Source organism: Crinia signifera, chromosome 6 (genome assembly GCF_055691185.1).
Source record: "Crinia signifera chromosome 6, ASM5569118v1, whole genome shotgun sequence".
Lineage (NCBI taxonomy): Eukaryota > Metazoa > Chordata > Amphibia > Anura > Myobatrachidae > Crinia > Crinia signifera.
Window position 1 is genome coordinate 168,163,728 of NC_139222.1, and position 24,121 is coordinate 168,187,848.

The window sequence follows — 24,121 nt, forward strand, 5'->3', positions numbered from 1 at the left end:
TTGAAAGCTGACTTTCTAAGTTGGCAAGACATAGATCCAGAGGAATGAGTTCCAGGGTCTTTGGACTCAAGACAAGACTGTCTAGAAACATCCTGTTTGCGGGCTGAGCAACTGGTGCATTCTCTATTAGTGGGTCAAGCTGTCAGAGTTCAATCGGACAATGCCACCGTGGTCACATATGTAAATCGACAGGGTGCACCAAGAGCCATGCCGCTATGGGGGAAGTCAGCCGGATCCTGATTTGGGTGGAGAAACATGCCAGAGCCCTCTTGACAATATTCATTCCAGGGGTCAACAACTGGAAAGCTGACTTTCTAAGTTGGCAAGACATAGATCCAGAGGAATGAGTCCTACATCCGAAAGTCTTTTGCATGTTTTCTCAACGGTGGGGTCTTCCACAAGTAGATCTGATTTCATCTAGCCTGGGTCATAACATACTAGAATATTGTTCACTGACATGAGATCCGGCAGCGGTGGCGGTTGATGCTCTTGTGATGATTTTTTGGAATTACCAGTTTGTCTACCTGTTCCTTCCTTTTCTTCTGATTCATCACCTTCTGCGGTGCATAAAAAGAGAACGTGTCAAGGTTCTGTTGACGGCTCCGGATTGGCCGTCGGGCTTGGTATTTGGACCTACAGACGCTTCTAATAGATTAGCTGTGGCCTATTTGTCTGTGGGAGGATCTTCTGAAGCAAGGCCTTTTAATCTTTCGGGCCTTAAAGGGTCTACGTTTAATGACATGGTTGTTGAAAGGGCCCTCTTGAGACGCAGGGGGGATTCCCCTAGCTGTCATTCCTACCATGTTTAATGCCTGAAAAAAGGTTACCTCAGAACAATATCACAGCAGCTTACATCTCCTGGTATGAAAGTAGGTGGGTGGCCTCTCTGAGGTTCATGGCATCCTGTCTTCTGCTTTTCCTTCAGGCGGACTTGCGGCTTGGTTCCTTGAAGGTACAGGTTTCAGCATTGTCAGTTTTCTTTAACAAGAAAATAGCTCTTAGGTCAGATGTTTTTTTCCAAGGGGTGGTCCGGTTGCATTCTCCGTTTGTTCCACCCACGGCTTCATGGGATTTGGATCTTGTTCTTTCCTTTCTGCAGTCATTGTTTTTTGAGCCATTGGAATTGGTGGAGCTCAAATACTTATGGTGTGTACACACTTGTACAATGTGCTTGAGATTTTGACTATATAGTCAAAATCGCATCGTGATCGCATGCAGAAAGTCTTGGCTGCATAGACTATATAGTGCAGATCTGCACTATCTAGTCCAAATTGTATGCAGATCGCATGCTGCCGTGCGATGCGATCTGATCGCATCGCAAGCCAAATCGATAGTGTGTACACACCATTACTCTGTAGAGTGGCTACATGGTCAAGTCAGTGGGGCAGATGTATTAAGCCATAACAAGAGATAAATGCAAGGGTGATTAAGAGAGATAAACGTCCAGCCAATCATCTGCTAACTGCCATGTTACAAGCTGTGTTTGAAAAAAGTCAGTAAGGAGCTGATTGGCTGGATGTTTATCTCTCCTTATCACCCTTGCATTTATCTCTTGTTAAGGCTTAATACATCTACCCCAATATACCTTTATCCATTTCTGCAGGTTTGACACCTTTAGCGGCCTCTACTGCACAGTTTGGCCGTGTGGTATGTCAGGGTTCTCGGTGCTCTCCTGCCAGGGAGATCTGGAACACCCCCACTGTAAAGTCTACATTCTAGTGTCCCCTGCTGGATGAAGTAGAAAACAGGATTTTGGTACTCACCATTAAATCCATTTCTCCGAATTTACAGGCGACACTGGACGCCCGGCACTGTTCCTGGCTTGGTGTTTATTTTTGGGGGGGGGGGGGGGGGGGGGGGGGGGGTATAGAGGGGAGGAGCTGACACTATTTAAATTATTTAAAGCGCCAGCTCCCAGTTACTACTTCTATACCCACTGTAAAGTCTACATTCCAGTGTCCCCTATGTATTCGAAGAAATGGATTTAACAGTGAGTACCAAAATCCTGTTTTCAGTAAACAAAAAAAAAAAAAACTATTCAGATCAGTTTGGTAGTTCTCAAGTTTGTTGTGAACTTACATACAAGTGACAATACAATTGTATTAATAGTATGTACTATATAGATATGTGGTGTGTGTAGCCAATTAACATGTGAAGATGATGCCTAACCTATTTTACTCCATAATTGTGCAGTCACTAATTTGTCACCTAATAGCATTATACTTTTTGGCCACAAGGTGTCCTCACAACTCCTAGTTAATTTTGTTTTCCTAATTAGCCAAGTAATATGATAGTGAGATGTTTCATAGCCTATTTTACTCTTAAGGTGCAGACACATGGGCTATAATCGCTGGCAATATGGTCGCTGAGCGACCATATTGCCAGCGATTGGAGTGTGCACCAGCATGCTCCTCCAACCAGTAACTTCCCCTGCCTCTTCTCCCAGGAGTGTGTCATTTTCATTAGCGACCATCTCTGGTCGCTGATGAAAATGGGACACTGAGCAATATGATGCTGAGCAATATATTGCCAGTACTGCCTGTACACAGCTTGAGGATCTCAAGGAACATTTAGGTGAAAACACCATCAATATCTGTTCAGGAGTTGATTAGTTGATCCCTTGCATACATACAAAATGTGTGCATGTATATATACATATATGAGAGAGAGAGCGAGAGAAACATCACTCCAGGACTTGTGATGAAAGAAAAACATTTACTGTTATTGACGCATAATATATGCAGATATAGCACTAGGGACCCCCAATATACAGAGAAGCCTTGATGTGGCTTGGGGGCATATCATACACCTGCGAAGCTATATGTAACCAATATCTCTAAATTCTATTATCAAGTAGTGTTCAAGATTGGTTACTTATACCATTCAGTGTGCTGTGGGAACCAATGTCTTGCTTTACTTACTCAGTATTAACCCCTTCCTTGCATGCACCTGAATGGTATTACTGAACTAATTTGAGCATCTACCACTATCTGTATGTATATAGTTAGAGGCAGTGAGGAGCTTGTATTAGGAGGAGATGCAGGTCCTGCTATGCCACATGGAGTAGTCTGGGGTTGCTCCAAGGTAGGTAGCTCTTAGTTCAGATATATCAAGTAAGGAGCCATTATCATGTGGCTCCTTGCTGGTTAATCGTAGACCCAATTTAGGGTAACGGTGGTGTGGGGTGCGGTGCCCCTGGACTGGATGGCTTCAGTGCTGGACGCCCTTACATTCTATTAACACTTTTTCCTCACTAACACTATCTCTCTCATTTTAATTACATTCCATTTTTTTTTTCTCTCTCTCTCTCTATATATAGCTTCGGCTTCCTATCACTAATTTTTATTAACACTATAGCATCTCACTGGCATGCCGTACTGGGCTTCCTGGCTTATGATAGTTTTTAGGGTGTCGCACCCTGCACCTAGATATGGCGCTAGGGACCCCCAATATACAGAGAAGCCTTGACGTGGCTTGGGGGCATATCATACACCTGCGCAGGTATATGTAACCAATATCTCTGAATTCTATTATCATATAGTGTTCAAGATTGGTTACTAATACCATTCAGTGTGCTGGGCGAACCAATGTCTTACTTTCTTTACCAAGGCAGAACAAAATAGGGATGGCCATCGTTCCCATTGCCTTTGATGGTCGCCATCGATTGCAATAATGCAACTGGCCATTGATAGTGCTAAACTATGCAATGGATGATAATCGAAAGTTTTACCTATCGATGGTCATCCATTGTGTTTGAATGATTGGCCTGTGCATATCAAGGTTTCTTTTAGGGGTACCACCAAGTGTGAGATTTGATGGATTAAATGCATACCATACTTACAGCACGACTTGCCAGAAGACGCCTATAGTGGTTTCTTTTCAGCCTTGAGAAAGACAGCAGCCGCTGTCGAAATGCGTTGGTGACAGAGTGACTGATCTTCTTTCCTGGGAATGCAGACTTGTCCACCTGGGCCTCTCCTCAGGTATTTGTTTTTATCCAGTTTTTATTCTTGTTTTTTTTGTGATTAAATACCCCTTTTACTGAGACAGTTCCCATCTCCTTTGTATTTATCACCCTACAATTGTGTATGGCCATTGAGAATTACTAGGAAGATTGTCTCTTTAAAGAAACCATTATAGGCGTCTTCTGGCAAGTGGTGATGCTGCCTTCTCCCAATAGTGTGAACTGGACATGGATCGCTCGACCTGGGTTACCCGTTCACACTGTGCAGCTACCCGGGTCGGACCTGCGATTAACCCTCCTTTTAACTAGGACCGGAACACAGAGTTTTTGAACCCAGGTAATTTAATAAGGCCTTTTCAGACTGCACGTTGACCTGGCAATAACCCAGGTGAGATGTGATAGGGGTATTAATGCCATTTACAATAGGCATTGTGTGAGCAGTAGAACTAAACACAAGCCACAACCAAGAGTGGAAAACCACTGCATGTAGCTGGCCAGGGGCCTTCTTAGTAAAATCATTTATGTAGGTGGCAATCCTGCATTAAGTTCAACTACTATGAATAAATAAAAGTAGTAAATTATAGATAGGGGTAAAGTGTTATCAACAGAAAGCTGTAGGAAATAAAACCAGAAATCAATGTATTGTATTTTTCATACAAATGTATAAATTGCATAGATGTGTACTAATTGTATTTGTATTTTTCACATCTTTTGTGATACTAAAGTAGTGTTTAAAAACCTGTGCAGTTCATCTTACCGGTCGGAGGTGTCGCTCTCTGCGGTCGTGCTTCTAGTACACTCTGGTGTGTATTTCGAATAGAATAGAATCAACTTTATTGGCCATGTGTGCTTGCGCACACTAGGAATTTTTTGTGGATTACAGTGCAGCATCAAGCAGGGATGAAATAGGGGAGGGGGGGATGACACATTACATGCATACCATTGAGACATTTTACACATTCCATTGAGACATTAAACGCATTACATTGAGAGCATTAAGACATCACTTGCGGGGATCACATGCCTGCCAAGCTGCACAGCGCCTAGGCAGCCATCAGCGGCGCCACTGGTCGTTGCAGCAGCCAGGTAAGTAGCAATATAAGCAGGACAGTACATTTATCACATAAGGGACATGAGCCCGCCGAGCTGTACAGCGCCTAGGCAGCCATCGGCGGCGCCACTGGTCGTTGCAGCAGCCAGGTAGGTAGCAATATAAGCAGGGACAGTACATTTATCCCACAGGGAACACATGCCCGCCTAGCTGCACAGCGCCTAGGCAGCCATCAGCGGCGCCACTGGTCGTTGCAGCAGCCAGGTAGGAAGCAATATAAGCAGGGACAGTACAGTTATCACGCAGGGAACACATACCTGCCGAGCTGCACAGCGCCTAGGCAGCCATCAGCGGCGCCACTGGTCGTTGCAGCAGCCAGGTGGGTAATAATATAAGCAGACAGTACAGTTATCACACAGAGAACACATACCTACCAAGCTGCACAGCGCCTAGGCAGCCATCAGCGGCGCCACTGGTCGTTGCAGCAGCCAGGTAGGTAGCAATATAAGCAGGGACAGTACAGTTAACACATTGGAACACATACCCGCCGAGCTGCACAGCGCCTAGGCAGCCATCAGCGGCGCCACTGGTCGTTGCAGCAGCCAGGTGGGTAACTGTATGAGGTAACAGTATGAGCAAGACAGCACAGTTGTAACAGAGACAGTACAGTTATCACACAGGAGACACGGGATACATATTGCTGATTGCACAGTTCCTAGGCAGCCATTGCGGCGCCATCTTGGATCTTCCTGTAGGGAGAGCCATGGGCGGCATGGATGGTGGTGGTAATGGCGGCGATGGGGGGTTGGGGGAAGAGAGAGAGAGTCACCGAAGCCTGGGCAGAGTCAGTCAGGACTGGGGCTGGAGTTGGAGGGGGGGGAGAGGGTCAGTGGGGCCTGGGCAGGGTCAGTGAGGCCTGGGAGATGGAGTTGGGCCCTGGGCCGAGACTGGAGTCTCTCTCCTGGGGATGAGAGCTGGAGCACATGATCCTGCCAGCACTGAGCAGTGGGGGCTACCACTGGGGCCCTCATGCAGCTTCCCCTCACCTCTCCCTCCGCTGGTCGCCGGGAACCTGGATGCCGCAATTTCCGGTGTCTGTGTGGGGCCTCCGCTAGGGCCTCTGCTAGGCCAGACCACCGCTGTCTCTGGGGGGGCGCCCCCAGGTTAATGGTGCTGCGTGGGGGGAACCGTCGCTCTGCTGGGCTCCGGCCATCCTGCTCTGTCCTGTTCACTGCCGGGGTTAAGGGGTGGCCGCCTGCAGGCTGGTGGTGCTGCGAGAGGGGCGGAGGGAACCACCGCACTGCTGGGCTCCGGCCATCCTGCTCCTGATCACCGCCGGGGGTTAAGGGGGGCCGCCCGCAGGCTGATGGTGCTGCGGGAGGGGCGGAGGGAACCGCCGCGATGCTGGGCTCTGGCCATCCTGCTCCCGTTCACCGCCGGGGGTTAAGGGGGGCTGCCCGCAGGCTGATGGTGCTGCGGGAGGGGCGAAGGGAACCGCCGCGCTGCTGGCTCCGGCCATCCTGCTGCTCCTGCTGCTGTGCTCGACGCTCACCGCCGGAGGTGTACGGCGCTCACCGCCGGGGGAGCACAGCACTGCCTCCTCTCCCACCTCGCCGCCACGATTGATGCCGCCCGCTGCTCCGGAGGCCGGGGATGGTGGAGCTCCGTGGATGGGGGACCGGAGCTCCATGTGCATGCGACCTCCCCGGCCTCCACCGGAAGTTGTAGTTCTAATCAGTGCTGAGTTATGCTTTAAACACCACAGTAGACAGTGACACCCCAGGCAAGAAAGAGGAACTGCACATGTTTTGAAAGGTGCAAGTAAACCACCACCAGGTGGGTAGTCCATAGAAGTCAGCTCTATGAGGAGTCTGTGGGGAGTGGTATCCCCAATGCTGTGTGCTGGCTCAAAGTTCTTGCTTCTTGTACTTGCTGTTCAGTGCAATAATCGTCAAGAAAGATATTGGCCAGGTTACTAAGTCTGCGGTTGGCAGAAAGAGAGAACCGCAGCATACATTCCACAACAGGAGGGGTGGTGATTTCACTACGGGAAGCAGCTGTACTCAAGTACATGAGTGTGGTCACAGCAGACAGGACCGTCTCTTCACGCCGGCTGGATAGACAGTTAATGACAAGACTTAGGCCCCCAGAAGACAATATATGACTCTTGTTGGCTTTATCCAAACACAAATTACAAAGACCTCCTTCAAAGAGAGAGAAAAAAAGAGATACAATAAAAAGAACTGTCAGATTTGAACGCTCACAATAAAAACATTTTTGAATCATTAGTATTTATAAAAAAATGTATCTATATGTAGGTGTTTTTTAATCAAAGCAACATGGTTCCTACCAATATATACAGCAAACATTAGAGCTCAGTATTGGTAATATTATAGTGTAACTCTGTATTCTAAATCACCATGACATTTATTTTGAATTAGAGGCTTAACCAAGAATATGTATGGCTGGATGCAAAGGGACTCTGGAATACATGAATTTTATTACAATGCCTCCTCTTACACCTAGCCTTACTACGTTCATCATCTGCAAAGCTACTCTGTCAGTCACTTCATTGGTTACCTGTATTCTACCGTATTCAATACAAAATACTTTTACTTACACATAAGGCCATAAACCAAACTACACCAACATACATATCTTCTCTTATCTCAAAATATCTCCCAACTCGTCCTCTTTGCTCTCCACGTGATCTTTGTCTCATCCACATGAATTACGCGCTCCCATTCCAAATTGCAGGACTTTCTTCGGGCCTCACCCACTCTGTGGAATGCCCTCCCACACACAGTAAGGCTCTCCTCCAGTCTCCAAACCTACAAGCGTTCCCTAAAAACTCACCTCTTCAGGCAAGCTTATCAAATTCCAGAACCTTCATATATGGTTCCTATTTAATCACATCCCCACTGCACAGGACACACATCCTCTCTCTCTTTTTCACACTTTCCATTCTCCTGACCCCTGGCCAAAATGCTAAGTCACTGTATTATACAGCACACCAGGAACTTGTGCATTCTGGTGGACTTTATGCAATAAAGAATACCTATCCTTGCATATGAATGCCTATTTCCCTATAGACTGTAAGCTTGAGAGCAGGGCCCTCATACCTTTTGACTGTCTGTAAATACCCAGTTTGTTGTATCAATGTCTCCTATGTTATATTTAGGATTGTGCTTTTAAGAACCTCAGCTAACCATCATTATCATATATTTAATCTTTAATGTTCAACAGCCATGGCCATCTACTAAACCAAGTACCTATTCCAAACTCCACCAGGGTTTCGTTGTCTTCGGTCAACATGTCCAAAAACAAATCTATAACCTGCAACTTTCGGAGGTCAGAGAAGTTCTTGGGGTCATAGGAAAAGTTAGCAAGATTTGCCAGGACCTGTTCTTTGGCATCTAAAAAACAAAACCAGAATTAATGAGTCCCCAGCAGCAAGCAACAGAAACATAACTTACAAAACAGAAGGTGGTTATTCTGAGCTACAGTATGAGAACCAGGAGGGCAGAAATCTGTTAGACTAGAAACAACTAAAAGGTTTATGAATTATTAAACTACACTTGATTTCCCCCCATCAAGGTGAGGAGCAGCATTAGTCTTTTTACATAAGCTAGTTTGCAGAGGTTTGCATGTTAAACAATATTTGGTACTTATTTCCTAGCACGGCGCCCATCTCATAACATACTTAGTGGTATGCGATGCAATATTCATGTTAAATTAACAGGAGTGCTTGTACAATGAAATATCGCATAGCATCGCATGCCAGCAAATGGCACGCGATGCGACTTTTGATTGTACAAGCACCCTGATGGGTGCTTACAATGTTAAATGCACCCCCATTTTCAACACCACTATCAACGCAAACCCGAAGCGTGGCGAGCGCAGCGGTACGTGTCCTCCGACCTATTCATACCCCCACTAACCACGTCGGCGTAGAGTTGATTATAGATAGTGTGGCGAGCGCAGCGAGCCCGAAGCGTGGCAAGCCCCGCGAGGGGCCACGGAATAGGAGCCCAAAGCGTGGCGAGCCACGCAAGGGGACGCGGAATACATGTAAAATAATCCGTGTCCGCTCGCCGCGCTCGCCACACTATCTAAAATCATCTTGACGTGGATAGTGGGGTTTTTTAAAAAGGTCGGAGGATGCGTACCGCCGCCCCTCGTGGGCTCGCCACGCTTCGGGTTGGCGTTGATATTGGGGGTGGCGTTGCCAATGAGGGTGCATTTAACATTGAAAGCACCCATTAGGGTACTTGTACAATTAAAAATCGGATCGCATCGCATGCCACTATATTGCATGAGATTGTATAAGATGCACTACGATCAAAATCGGGGGCGTCGTGCTAGGACACAAGTACTCAATATTTAAATTGTGATATATTTTTTCATGGCACAACAGTATACCCTGGGTGAAAGCCGGAACCGGACCACACCCCAGAACGTTGGACTGGACTATCAAACTCTGTATTCCAGAGCTTGTAATGTCCTGTCCGGGGGTGCATGTCCAGGGGGTGTCCAGTCCGGGGAGGTACCTGTGATAGCTTTCACCAGGGACATTGGGAAGGGGAGATTACAGCCTCCTCATATGGTCCATTCTGTTTTTTATTACATCCCCGGACCATGCAGGGAGGCTGTATTCTGCCAGTTCTCCTCTCCCTGGTGACAGATGTCACAGAAGCCCCACCGGACCGGACACCCTCAGCAATGTCCCCGGACACTACAAGCTCCAGAATGACAGATATTGATGAATGGAGCCTGTCTGGTCCGGCTTTCCGGGGTGCTGTCCAGTCCGATTTTTACCCATATCCGCTAGCAGTGGCAGGACTCCCAGAGAAAATGGAGTCACTTGCTGCCAGGCTCGTGGACTAAAGGGGTAATTTCCTCTATTGTCTCCGGTTACTCCATTTGTCCCCGAGTAAAGAGCATATATCATTTTAAGCTGCACTTCTCCCCGTGACCTGCTACCATTGCGAACGTCAAGTGACTCGCGACCGGACTCAGAGTGTGTGAGCATTAGGAGCTGGGAGACAGTGCGCTGTGAGCGGTGTGCAGCTACTGTATCACTATTACAGTCAGAGGATGCCAGCTAAGTGCAGCAGTGGTACAACTACTAGTAAGTGTGCGGGAATGGAGAAAGGTGCTGGGAGGGGAGAGGGGTAGGGGGTGTTGGTTGCTTTCCAGATATATAAAAATGAACTTCATTTGGGAGCAATGCAGATGCACTTATACTACCATAAATATATTACACATTTATATATTTAATGAGCAAGATAGTGTAATAAGATCACTTATTGTATCCAATAATTGTAAGGTGTATGGGCACCTTAAAGAAATATGTTGTTTTAAGGAACATCTTGTAAAATCTGAGAGAGAGAGAGAGAGAGAGAGAGAGAGAGAGAGAGCCCACACACAGCCCTATAGGGGTGAAGGGGGCACCAACATTTATCTTGCCAGTGCTCACTTCTGAGTCAAATAAACACATTCACAGCAGTACAATACTGTACACTACAATGCAAGTGGTGGAATATCACGACTCCCGACATGTAGAACCACAAAATCGGGAATGTAGACCTATATCACGGCCACCCGCTTTTTTTGCCAGCCCCACGCTTTCTAGAGCAGCTGCAATAAGCGTGTGATGGCGAGATGTAACAGATGTGAGTACTACACCCAGTGCTTGCAATGGCAACGCTGAGCATTATAATAGCTGAACCTCGATCCCCACCCGCGCTGTCCGTGTCCTGGAACTCCGTGACCAGCGTCTGCAGATACTGGAACCGATCTGCGCTTTCGTACTGCCGGCCGCTCATCTCTCTCTGCAACCCGTCACCGGATCAACATACACCGCCAAAATGTCAGTGATGTCTGGCGGAAGTTGTCGCTCTGTAATGTGGCGCATCATTCGTGACCTCATATACAGCCTCTTCGCTAGGACAGCTAATCCTGTGTGTGACAGTTCTGAATCTCTGAAGCGATTTGATTGAGAATGCCGGAGTCCGTGTACGGTAGCAGCGTGGTGATGAGGAGCCTTGTCAATCAATAGCATGTGCGTATATCTCCTCGAGTCGACTCCAGCTGCTGTGCTGTGCCAGACCAGCACAGGCCGGAATCCGCTACCATGGAAACCTGTAGGTCACACAGAGTCGTCCCTCAGAGAGCGCATGTCCTGTGGTGCCAGCTCTGTGGTCATCCCCAATATGTCATTAAGGCTTAAGTGATGGGTGTGTATGAGTACCCCAACCATTTTATACAAGTTATATATCCTATGCAGACTAAAGGCCCTCATCCAGTAGTGCGATATGGGCACTTTTCATGCGATTCTGAATAATTGGTGCATGGATAGCAGCACTATGGGCCTTATTCTGGTTGCGACGGCCAAACGTACGTATGTTCCGTATCAGCGTACGTTTACCATACGCGGACGTTGAGCGAAAGTCCACCCACAAAACATCCGCATACGGACGGCCACAAACACCGACAAAGGGGAGTGGCGTACACTTGAGCGTACGCCACTGTACACGGATGGATTATTATTAGCAGTTTCTTATATAGCGCATACATATTACGCAGCGCTTTACAGAGAGAATATTTGAACATTCACATCAGTCCCTGCCCCAGAGGAGCTTACAATCTATATTCCCTACCACATGTACACGCACACAGACATACTAGGGTTAATTTTGTTGGGAGCCAATTTGCCTACCAGTATATTTTTGGAGTGTGGGAGGAAACCGGAGTACCCGGAGTAAACCCACGCAAGTACGGGGAGAATATACAAACTCTGCACAGTTAGAGCCATGGCGGGAATCGAACCCATGACCTCAGTGCTGTGAGGTAGTAATGCTGCCCACTACACCATCCCCGCTTATACACCGACAACTGGCGTACAACAGAGCGTACGCCACCGTTTACAGACGGGACTCTTCCGTTTTCACACCGACATCTTACGGCTATCTGAGCGTTCGCCACCTTGTACAGACGGGTCTCGCCTGTTTTCAATGGAAAACTCAGCGTATGTCACCGATCGTGAGAGTTAGCGTACGTCCTCATAATCTAGCCTTTCAACTATGATTAAGACAATTAAATGATTTATTCTAATTGTTATTAAATTATTGTTTTATGTTACTTCAATTATCTACCTTAATGAACACCCTAATAAATAATAATAAAATAATAGTGGCCATGGCCTTAGAACATTGCTGCCACATCCTTATAGCTCTTAGATGTGGTTTATGTATTTTTAGCAAAATGAAAAAAAAAATTGTTTGTATTCGAGTGAAAACGTTGACACATGTCGACTTGTGTAGATTGAGTGTGCTGCTGTTTAAAGTATATGAAAACACTTACTGAATATGTGTAAATGGTTACCAAATAACTACCTTGGCATATATAAGCAGGTCTTAAAATGATAGTTACCGTAAATTAAACCAACCTTTACATGTAGAGAAGTGTAGAAAGATATGCTTCCAATGTGTTAAGAGTGCTGTGTGTGGCTTGCAGGTAGTAAAATAATGGTTTGGACTTAATAGGCTGCAGCATTGCTTATTACATTCAGGTGTATGTGTTTGAGTAGTAATCAGCGTTAATTAGCAGACCCAGGCGTCCGCTCTCATGCGGTATCTGTAGGGGTGGTCTGGCGGTGGCGGCCGCCTGTTTTGTGTCCGAAATGCACGTTGCTTTCGCCGATCGAGCGGTTTTAGCAGCGTACATTTTTTGTGCACACCCCCGTGAACGCCCATGTTTACGCCCAGTTTTCCTCATTATTTCGTCCGCTCCCCTCAACACGCTCCTATGCCACCCACAATGACCGTACTCTTGCGGACAGGTTTTTTCGCACGGAAACAACCGTCCGTGAGCGTTGTGGAGTCGTCGCGCCTGCGCATTGCAGAAGGTACGAATGCGCAGATCAAAAAAAACCCGGGACGTACGCTTACGGCCCAGCCGCCCGAACCAGAATAAAGCCCTATATTACGCTGCACCACTCAGTTAATGCTTAAATGGTTACATTGATCTCTGCCCCATTTGAGCCCACACACACAGGCCAGGAAAATGTCCAGCATAAGCAATATCATTACATTTACTAAGTTATATCATATAACTTTTATGTATGTGACCAATTTGAGATTATGCGTATTTGGACTTCTGGTAATTTGCTTAATATACAATAATCAAATTAGTAGGAAATGTGCTTATTAAAATTATTGGTACTTATTTCCTAGCACGGCGCCCGTCGCTGGTGATCGCATACCTTAACTTAAGGTATGCGATGGACGCGACCGACGCGATTTCAGGGCTATTTTTAGCCTTTTTCCCCAACAATTAAAAAATCGCGTCCATCGCATGCCTTAAGTTAAGGCATGCGATGCGACCGATGCGATGGACGCGATTTTACATAGGGAACAATGTTAAATGGGCCAATGGACCCGATTTTTCATTGTATAGCCACCCTTATGGGTATTTGACATGACAAATGCCCCCCCCCCTCCCATTGTTAACGCCACCCCATGATGAACGCCAACCCGAAGCGTGGCGAGCGCAGCGGTACGCGTCCTCCGACCTTTTCATACCCCCACTATCCACGTCGGCGTGGAGTTGATTTTATATAGTGTGGCGAGCGCAGCGAGCCACTGAGCCCGAAGCGCGGCGAGCGGACGCGTAATGCCTGTGAAGTAGTGCGCGTCCGCTCGCCACGCTTCAGGCTCGGTGGGTCGCTGCGCTCCCACACTATATAAAATCAACTCCACGCCTACGTGGATAGTGGGGGTATGAAAAGTTTGGAGGACGCGTACCGCCGCCGCTCGCTGCGCTCGCCACGCTTTGGGTTGGCGTTGACCGCATAATACCTAAACAAGATACTGGTTAAGTATCCTTAATGCAGATATACATTATGCAATTTAATTTTGAAGAATGTACTTTTTGGAATGATGTGTGCCAAATCATGCAAAACAGGTTGTTATCTTTCTGCATGAAAGATGAACAAGTGCCAGGTATGCGCATTGCATTGTTATCATGTGAGCGATGCTGGCATTTTTAGCAGATATTTTGCACATCTCAAAGATGTTGGCACTTGGGTTTATAGCAAACACCTGCTTTTTCTATATGGAACAAGTTATTCATTCACCTTGCAACTTTGATAGTTCTTTTCTTTCAAGTGATACATATCAGAGGTGTAGGGAGGGTGGTTCTGGTGAAACTCAAGGTCCAGGAGCTGAGGAGGAGAGAGGGTGCACCACCGTCCCCCTCTCCTCCACTGTGTCCAGAGATGCTGACTGGGAAAGCGGCGCCGCAGGGGTGCAGATTCTCCATCCTATGCCGGCAGAGACCTTACGCTCCTCCAAAAATGAGCACCACCTTAAAGGAGACAGACGCTGGAGGTGCTCCTGCAGTGTGGAGTACGGGAGTGCTGTGTAACCCCTGGCCACGAGCATGTAACCCCTTTAGTAATGAGCTAAAGGGGTTACATACAACCCCATGCCACACATTACAGTGTGTGGCATGTTCATTACGTTGTGTGGCATAATGTGTACAAAGCATTATGGTGTTTTGTATAATGTGTAATGGGCATTAAGGTGTGTGGCATGTGTGATGGGCAATACAAGTGAGTGTGGAATAATGTGTGAGAGGCTGGTAGGGAGGGGGGACAAAACATACCCTTGCCCTGGGCACCATGTTACTTAGCTACTCCACTGTGCATTTTAAAACTTTTCAAAGGTTTTTTTTTTTTTTGGTGTGGATGCAGTTCATTTAAGGCAGAAAGAAAAAAAGGGAGCAGCAAATGCTCCTGACATTTAGAAACTTTAAAATATGTGGAATATTATTAAGATAATTGCATGCAAGTATGTTTGTATTAACCAGATAACTGCGCTTATGCTTTTTCCATTTGCTTGTGGAGTTCCACAAATCCCAGTTAGATGATGTAGCAATGTGGTAATTCAAGAGCGAGTCTCAGCCAGATTCAAGAAAAATGTATGTTGCCCCCCTGATCTCTCGTCACTTTAGATGGGATATCGGGCTCTATAATTCAATTGCCCCCATAGAGTAGCCTGATTCGTGGAATCACTCACCCAGTAACATTTTCTTTTTAATTCAATGAACTGCCTCTGAAATGCTGCAACAATGGCTGATTTTCCCCTTCCACATCCAATTGAATTCCCACCATAATTTGATTATTTACAATGGTGTGTGTTTTTCTAGTTGAATTGACTGTGAATTAAGAACAAATATATGTTCTCGAAAAACTTTAAATGATAAACACTGCCATCTGGTGGTACCAGTTAAATTTGCACAAAAGATAGACCTGTACATGTTTGTAATTTACTATACTATGGAGGGTATCTGGTTGACATGCAGCACTGAGAAGTTTGCAGCAATGCATGTCTTTTTAAGCCCGCCTGCCATTCGCATTGCCGCCCGCACCCCTTCGCAGGGCGAATTCACTCGCTTGGCTGTGAATGGATGTTTTTCATAAACATCCATATGGATGTTATGCACCCACATCATTCGATATATGCATTCAAATTATTTTTAATTTTTTTGGAGACGTTATACAAAGATTTTTTTCAACGATAACCATGGGAAAGTGTCTATAAATTCACCAAAAATAAATCTTGATGAGCCTGGCTATGCTTGATTATTTGTGAGTAATGGTATGCAATCCTCCCTCTGTAAGGTATTGAAAAAAGAAACCATTATATACACTTATGGGGAAATTTACTAAGATGGGAGTTCTATTTTAGATGGGTTGTTGCTATGGGCAACCAATCAGATACTATTATCTTATAGAAGGAGCTAAATACATTAGAAGTAGATCCTGATTGGTTTCCCATAGCAACATTCCATTTGAAATAGAATTCCCATTTTAGTAAATGCCCACCATAGTATCCCCTCCACATGTAACTGAGGTTCAATTTCCTTCCATTCCATCTTCTCTTATATTGGGCCTTATTCTAGTTCATTCTTTCTGACAAAATCCTTCTTAGATGGACAAAACCATGTGCACTGCAGGCGGGCATATGTAACATGTGCAGAGAGCATTAGATTTGGGTGAGTTATTTTGTTTCTGTGCAGGGTAAATACTGGCTGCTTTATTTTTACATTGCAGTATAGATCTCACTTTGAAGTAAAAACCCACCCAAATCTAATTCTCTGTACAAGTAACATCTGCCCCACCTGCAGTGCACATGGTTTTGTCCATCTAATAAGGATTTTGTCAGAAAGAGTGAACTAGAATAAGACCCATAATATCTAACAATCCAGATGATAGTTCACATTGTAAATTCCTTTTTTCCCCTTTCATACGCATTCTTAAGAAGTCAATCCATTAAGACATCATAAAAGAAACCGCTACATGTGTGACTAAAACCACTGATAACGTGAGTGTGGTATGCTTTTTGGATGTATATGCACTACTATATAAGCAGATAAAATATAGCTTTATAGTTTCCTGGTCCCTCTGACAGAGGTGAGTGAGGTACGTTATATATGGCATTGATTGAATTGAAACAACAGTTTTCTGTTTCTCATTTCATAGCTTGGTTTTATGATAAAACATGCTGTAGATGCTTTATAGTGATTTTACACATTTTAAATTTTTTTCCTACATGGACTTTGAGCTAAAAACATGGTACTCTTTACTTAGAACGGCGCCCACGATTTTGATCGTGGGCATCGTTAGTAAAAAATCTCGGCCATCTCGGGCATTGAATGCACTAAAAAATCGGGTGCGATGCGACCGACGAGATGCCCGCGATTTCCCATAGGGAACAATGTTAAATGTCTCAATTGACCCAATTTTCCTGTTCAATGCCTCAATTGACCCGATTTTTCCATAGGAAACAATGTTAAATGGGCCACAGAGGCCAAATAGGCACCCTGAAGTGTATAATGGGCACCCGAATTGTTAACGCCACCCCACGATCAACGTCAACCCGAAGCGTGGCGTGCGCAGCGAGCCCGCGTCCTACGACCTTTTCATGCCCCCACTATCCACGTCGGCGTGGAGTTGAGAATAGAAAGTGTGGCGAGCGCAGCGAGCCACCGAGCCCGAAGCGTGGCGAGCCCCGCGAGGGGACGCGGACAGCTGTGAAGCCCGCGAGGGGACGCGGATACCTGTGAAGGTATCCGCGTCCCCTCGCGGGGCTCGCTGCGCTCGCCACGCTTCGGGCTCGGTGGCTCGCTGCGCTCGCCACACTTTCTATTCTCAACTCCACGCCGACGTGGATAGTGGGGGTATGAAAAGGTCGTAGGACGCGTACCGCCGCCCCTCGCGGGCTCGCTGCGCTCGCCACGCTTCGGGTTGACGTTGATCGTGGGGTGGCGTTAACAATTCGGGTGGCCATTATACACTTCAGGGTGCCTATTTGGCCTCTGTGGCCCATTTAACATTGTTTCCTATGGAAAAATTGGGTCAATTGAGGCATTGAACAGGAAAATCGGGTCAATTGAGACATTTAACATTGTTCCCTATGGGAAATCTCGGGCATCTCGTCGGTCGCATCGCACCCGATTTTTTAGTGCATTCAATGCCCGAGATGGCCATGATGGGCGCCCTTCTAAGTAAAGAGTACCAAAAACATCACCTGCACTTGTGAAGGAATATTACTCGATTTTTTTGTATACTGCCTATAGCCGTGTTTTTCAACCACTGTGCTGTGGCACAGCAGTGTGCCTTGAGATGTTCTCAAGTGTGCCCCCAGATCTAGAGATGCCCAAACCAGTTTACAGCCACCACCATTTCAACTGTTATTTACTGGTCTCTTCTTTTCATGTAAAGGGCCAATGTATTTTATTTTTGTTACCTGTGGGGACCAGTGTGATTGTTTTTTATATGGTGGCCAATAAGTTTGTTTTTTTCCTGTGGGGGCCCATTTGTTTTGCAATGTGGTCTCATGGTGTGCCCTGGCAATTTTAAAATCATATTTAGTGTCCCGCAAGGTAAAAGGTTGAAATCACTGGTCTATGGCACGGTTGCCAACCCTCCCGGAAAGGCCGGGAGGGTCCCGGAAATCGGGTCCCCCTCCCAGCCCCCCGGAAAGGGGGGCAACCCTCCGGCATTTCCATCCATCACCCGGGACCCCCCTCCCGGCGGGGGGGTCCGCGGGTCAAATGACGCGATTGCGTCATTTTAGCCCCGCCCCCCGCAGTGCAATGACTGAAATACCGACATTGCACTGCCGGGGGCGGGGCTAAAATGACGAGTTTGCTATAGCCACACTCCCAATAGAGCAGCCCGTCCGTTGCTCCGCCCCCGGACCACCCCTTTCCCCTCCCGGCGATGGCCACCCCCCCCCCCCCTACTTCAGTGAGCTGGCTGCCCAGGATAGAAGTCAGCAAGTATGGTCTATGGGATCTATTCCACAACACCGACCGATTGAATCAACAGACCCCACTCTCACTAAGGGCCAAATGTACTAAGCTCCAAAAGTGATAAACTACAGAGTGATAAACAGCCAGCCAATCAGCTCCTACCTTCCATGTCACAGACTGTGTTTGAAAAATGTCAGGCTGGAGCTGGTTGGTTGGTTGTTTATCACTCTCCATTTATCACTTTTGAAGCATAGTGCATCTGGCCCCATAAGACTTCCAAAGTTACTTTAAGGGTCATATTATACTTTATTTGATTTATTGGTATTTTATGTTGTTTACTTGTTTCCACTGTGCCACAGGATCATGTCAATACCCATCCCATTGTTCTCGTAGGAAAGTGAATCTGCATGGGCTTTGAAAGGTGCAGGGTGCTAAAATTAACACTGTTATGAGCATTGGATATGAAATGCTGGTAGACGGGATCCCAACAGTCCGAAAACCAATAGCAGGACTCTGATGGCCAGAATCCAGACACATGACGATAAGATTTTTTAACATACCTCTAATCCTACCCCTAACCATCCCCTCCCGCATCCTAATCCTAACCATCCCCTCCTGCAGCTAATCCTTACTGTCCCCTCTTGTTGACTGTCAAAACCCCCATAGAGGGAGAATCGAATAGGTGGCGAGCGTAGCGAGCCACTGTGCCCGCAACGTGGCGACAAGGGGCTTTGTTGTGCTCACCATGCTGTCTGGGTCCGGCCATTCGGGATCCCGACATCAGGATAATGACTGTTGGGATCCCGACTGTCGGAACCCTATACCACACCCCCTCCTGCAGCCTAACCCTAACCTCCCCCACTTCTGCAGTCTGACTCTAACCCTTCACCTAATGCCTAACCCCAACTCCTGTACTTACCCCCTGGGATCAATCGGAATTCTGATCAAATTGTCTACATGTAAAACAATTGTAACTGAATTATTTGTATAAGACTTGAAAACTGTAAAAGGGTGTGGTCTTTGGGGACATTGTGTCCCTGTCCTTTACTGGCAAAAATTATCTTAAAAGAGGGTCATGTTTAAACATTAAGGGCTGCTGTTTACAATCTGCAAGGATTATTTACTGAAGCTAAGTAAACAATTCTTTAATTGCATGACTTGCATAAATTGTAATTTTCTCTTGGTGCTATACTCCATGAATATAATCTTGATTACATGATACTTTTACATGATACTTTTTTTTTCAATTGGTTTTGAAAATGATAATGTCCAGATGCTGGTCTTAATTCATGATACACATTTCTAGTCGATTTCTGCATCAATTGGCCAGTCAATTCCATCGTTGACGAAGCTCACTTTTATTTGTCTGGCTGTCAACTGCTTGGTCGTGGCTTTGTTCATGGATGCTGCCTTCTTTCTCCTGATCAGCTGACCGCACAGGAGCCAATGGAAGGGAAGTTCCTGATCACATGATTCTGTCCACCATTAGCAAGGGAGATAAGAGGAAAGCTCTGAGCTCTGGAAGACGGCAGTACAATGTCATCCGTGCATGAAGTGGCATTAGTTATTGCGGTTCTGCTGCTGTCCCTGCATACACCTGCAACATCAGTTTCACCCGATTCTCCTGCAACACAGGCTCCAGATGATACTCCTGCAACATCGGTCACAGATCATATTCCTACATTGGTTCCAGCTGACATTCTTGTAACATTGGTTGCAGCCAATACTCCTACAACCTCTGTCCCAGACAAATCCCCTACAATAATGTTTTCAGCCTATTTTCCTACAACATTGATTCCAGACAATATTCCTGCATTACCGGTTTCTACCAAAATACTTGTTTGATATGCAGTCTTTTGTGAGGGTGATTTGCCTCTATTGTTGTTTTACTGAGTGGCAGGATGGATGAAAATAGCGGTTACAAGAATGTTACACTACTCTTGGTAGCAACGGAGTGTTGTTTAGATGCAAAAAACAAGGGTATGCAGGGTGGGGGTAGTTACATTTACCACCTACCAACCTGCAAATTCCGGCACTTAAATATTGTTATAATAAAGAAATAATTTAAATAAAAATGTACTTATATAAATAAAATATCCACTGCTGCTGCAAGTGTTCTGGTGGGTCTGCTTGGACTCACACAAAAGGTTTGGAAAAAAATGGAGGAGATTGAACACGTGCGCTGCTAAGTGGATATGTGTAAATTCCTTGTTGAATAGAATGCACACTGGACACACTGTATATTTGTAAAGTTTATAAAGAGTAACATATAATAATACAATTAATAAAAACAAAACATACACATAAAATGCAATTGTAGCATAAAAGTATCAATCTAGTATAGCACGTTTGAGAAAATACTCCATAGGGTCTTTTGAATTATGCAGTGAGAAATCACTATTTGATAAGTGGACAGAATGAGTATTAGTAGGGAATTGCCAAGCTGGTTAGAAGCACAGATATGCAGGAATTGCCAAGCAAAACTGTATTAGTGGAAACAGTTTGTTATATTATAGTTGCTGTTACACCCGGTCAAATTAGCATGTAAACAGTCCACGCAATAGAACAGTTTTTGTTCCTGGAGCATATCGAACTTTATACTGCCATCATTGTACATTTGAATTATAATATTTACCCCCTAAGCACCAAAAAACAACAATGCTTACTGTTTTGCTGGAGGTAGGAAACACTTCCCAAAGGGACTGCCTTTACTGTGGCTGACGGGTCACAGTGAAGCCATGAAGTCTCACAGACTGCATCTGGCATCACTGACCATGAGCAGGGTGGTGGATTTTACTGGTGTTGGTATGATATTTAGGACTTTCAGCCCTTTGGCATGAAACCTCTGCAGTTCTGCTAGTAGGACCGGTAAGTAAAAATGTATTTGTGCATGGTTATGGCAGAATGTTACCTGTGAGGGGTCAAATAGCACACAAAGAACTAATCAGTCATTTATTACATCAAAATATTTATTAATGTTGTGTGTATAAATAGATACCAGAGCACACATTGCATTCCTAATTTTAATTATTCTGACTTTATTATAATTCTAAGGAAATGTATGTTTGTTCTGTGTGTTTGGTGTAGTCATACATCCTTTGATAATTAAAATATTTTTATTGAAGTAATGATAATATATTATGATAAGACATATCAGAACACAGCAAAACACATTTGACTTTAAAACATTTTAGATTGAACCCAATGGGCCAGGTGTATCAAGCTTCAAAAAGTGATAAAATGGAGAGTGATAAGCAGCCAGCCAATCAGCTCCTAGCTGCAATGTTACAGGCTAGGTTTGAAAAAAGTCAGGTAGGAGCTGATTGGCTGCTTGTTTATCACTCTCCATTTTATCACTTTTTGAAGCTTGATACATCTGGCCCAATGTGTTTTATTAAGCTGTCATACGTACATAAAGTGAAGTACATAATAAGAGGGTACTCTTTACCTAGAAGGGCGCCAGCGATTGAAATCGCGGTCGTCGGGGGTAAAAATCGCGGGTAAATCGGGATGGCCGCGATGACCGCGATTTTCCCATAGGGAACAATGTTAAAAAGGCTGATTGACCGCGATTTGACTGTTAAATGCCTCAATGGACCCGATTTGGCCCTAGGAATCAATGTTAAATGGGCCACAGAGCCCAAATAAGCACAATTAACCCTTAAATGTCCCCCCCAATTTTTAACGCCATCCCACGATCCACGCGAACCCGAAGCGTGGCGAGCGCAGCGAGCCCGCGAGGGGCGGCGGTACGCGTCCTCCGACCTTTTCATGCCCTACTATCCACTAGGGCGTGGAGTGAGAATAGAATAGTGTGGCGAGCGCAGCGAGCCACCGAGCCCCGCGAGGGGACGCGGATACCTTCACAGTTATATGCGTCCCCTCGCGGGCTTCCCAGGTGTCCATGGCGACGCGGACACCTGGGAAGCCCGCGAAGGGACGCGTTTACCTGTGAAGGTATCCGCGTCCCCTCGCGGGGCTCGCTGCGCTCGCCACGCTTCGGGCTCGGTGGCTCGCTGCGCTCGCCACACTATTCTATTCTCACTCCACGCCCTAGTGGATAGTAGGGCATGAAAAGGTCGGAGGACGCGTACCGCCGCCCCTCGCTGGCTCGCAGCGCTCGCCACGCTTCGGGTTCACGTTGATGGCGGGGTAGCGTCAACTACTTTTGGGGGGACATTTTTATGTTCAGGGGTGTTTTTGCCCCATTTCCCATTGTTCCCTATGATAATTTGGGGAAATTGATCCATTTAACATTGTTTCCTATGGTAAATCGCGGTCATCGCGGGTAAATTGAGGCATTTAACATTGTTCTCTATGGGAAAATCGCGGGCATCGCGTCTGGCACATCGCACCCGATTTTTTATCGGCCGCGATGCCCGCGATGGCCCCGATTTTACCCCCGATGCCCGCGATTAAAATCGTGGGCGCCCAGATAGGAAACAAGTACCGAAAAAGGATCCGTGTTATTCACCTCTCACCCGCCTCGCACCTCTCCAAACCATTCTTAACGCTGCTGCTAGGCTCATCTTCCTCTCCCGCCGCTCTACCTCTGCCTCCCCCCTCTGTCTATCTCTTCACTGGCTCCCCATTCCTTTCCGAGTTCTCTTTAAACTCCTCACCACCACCTACAAGGCTCTCTCCTCCTCCACCGCTCCTTAACTCTCTTCACTGATCTCTATCCACACTCCCTCCCGTCCTCTTCGCTCCATCGCTGACCGCCGACTGACCTCTTACCTAATCACCTCCTCCCACTCCCGTGTCCAAGACTTCTCTCGCGCTGCCCCCCTGCACTGGAACAACCTCCCGCCACCCATCAGGCTTTCTGATTCCCTTACCTCCTTCAAGCGCTCCCTCAAAACCCACTTTTTTCGACTAGCCTATCCCTCCTCCTAACCTCTTTTGATCCTCCTATCCTGCCTCTGTTCCCCTCCGTTCCTACTTATCCTGTTGTTTTTCGTTCGTCCACCCACCTATTTTTAGTATGTTAACTCTTATGAGTAGGGTCCTCCTGCCTCACGTACTCACCCTACCTCTTTACCTCACCTGTCCTCCTGTCCCTTCCTCTACTTCATCTTCAGTCTCCTCGACAATTTTGACACCTACTTCTGAACTGATGCTGATTTTATTTCTACCAGCTATACCCCTATTTATACTGTATTTTTCAACACACCCTGTACGTTACCTTGTCATTTGTTTTTTGTTTGCTATGTACGGCGCTGCAGACACTTTGCGGCGCCTTATAAATAAACGTACTACTACTACTACTACTACTACTACTACTTGAACTGCTTCATCCGGTAATTTAGTTTTTTGTCTGAAAGGGGTATAACTCTCCCTCCCTGTAGACTGACCTGGGTTTTGCCTTTTAAATTATTTCCACTTTAAATGTATAGACTAAATTGACAAAATCCTGCCAGCTCCAGCAACTCACCGGTATAAAACACTATATGAACAACCAGTTTCACCTTGAATAATCTTACATGGTTGTACTTTAGGCTATGTGACCAGAGGAGCGGCTGTGAGCTGTAAAGTAAATTTAATCCAGGAGCTGTTTTGAGACACTGACCTTGTTTGTGTCATTGAGCATTAATGTCCCCTGGGTGTCACTGTTTCTGCGTCATTGCCTATTCAAACTAGTTTGTGCCACCTAATTCCAACAACTACAATAACATGCTGTGGCAACAAATGGATCTATCCTAGGCTTCACCATTGATATTCTCAAACTGACCAAACCAGTTTGAAAACACTTAAACGCAGTATGAAACAAGATAAATATATGG

At 46.0% G+C, this 24,121-nt stretch overlaps 1 protein-coding gene across 2 annotated transcripts; it reads right to left on the reverse strand.

The window, feature by feature from the left end:
- Positions 1 to 1,913: 1,913 nt before the first annotated feature.
- ARMC7 (armadillo repeat containing 7) lies at positions 1,914 to 21,180 on the reverse strand. 2 transcript variants are annotated; one of them, XM_083148042.1, is made up of 3 exons: positions 21,005 to 21,180; positions 8,288 to 8,431; positions 1,914 to 7,219 (listed from the first exon to the last, which is right to left on the reverse strand). In XM_083148042.1, the coding sequence occupies exons 1-3, from the start codon at positions 21,102 to 21,104 to the stop codon at positions 6,876 to 6,878; spliced, it is 588 nt and encodes a 195-aa protein (XP_083004168.1). In that variant the 5' UTR covers positions 21,105 to 21,180; the 3' UTR covers positions 1,914 to 6,875. The 2 variants fall into 2 exon arrangements, with proteins under 2 accessions (XP_083004168.1, XP_083004169.1); XM_083148043.1 differs by lacking the exon at positions 21,005 to 21,180 and adding an exon at positions 10,759 to 11,259.
- Positions 21,181 to 24,121: the final 2,941 nt, after the last annotated feature.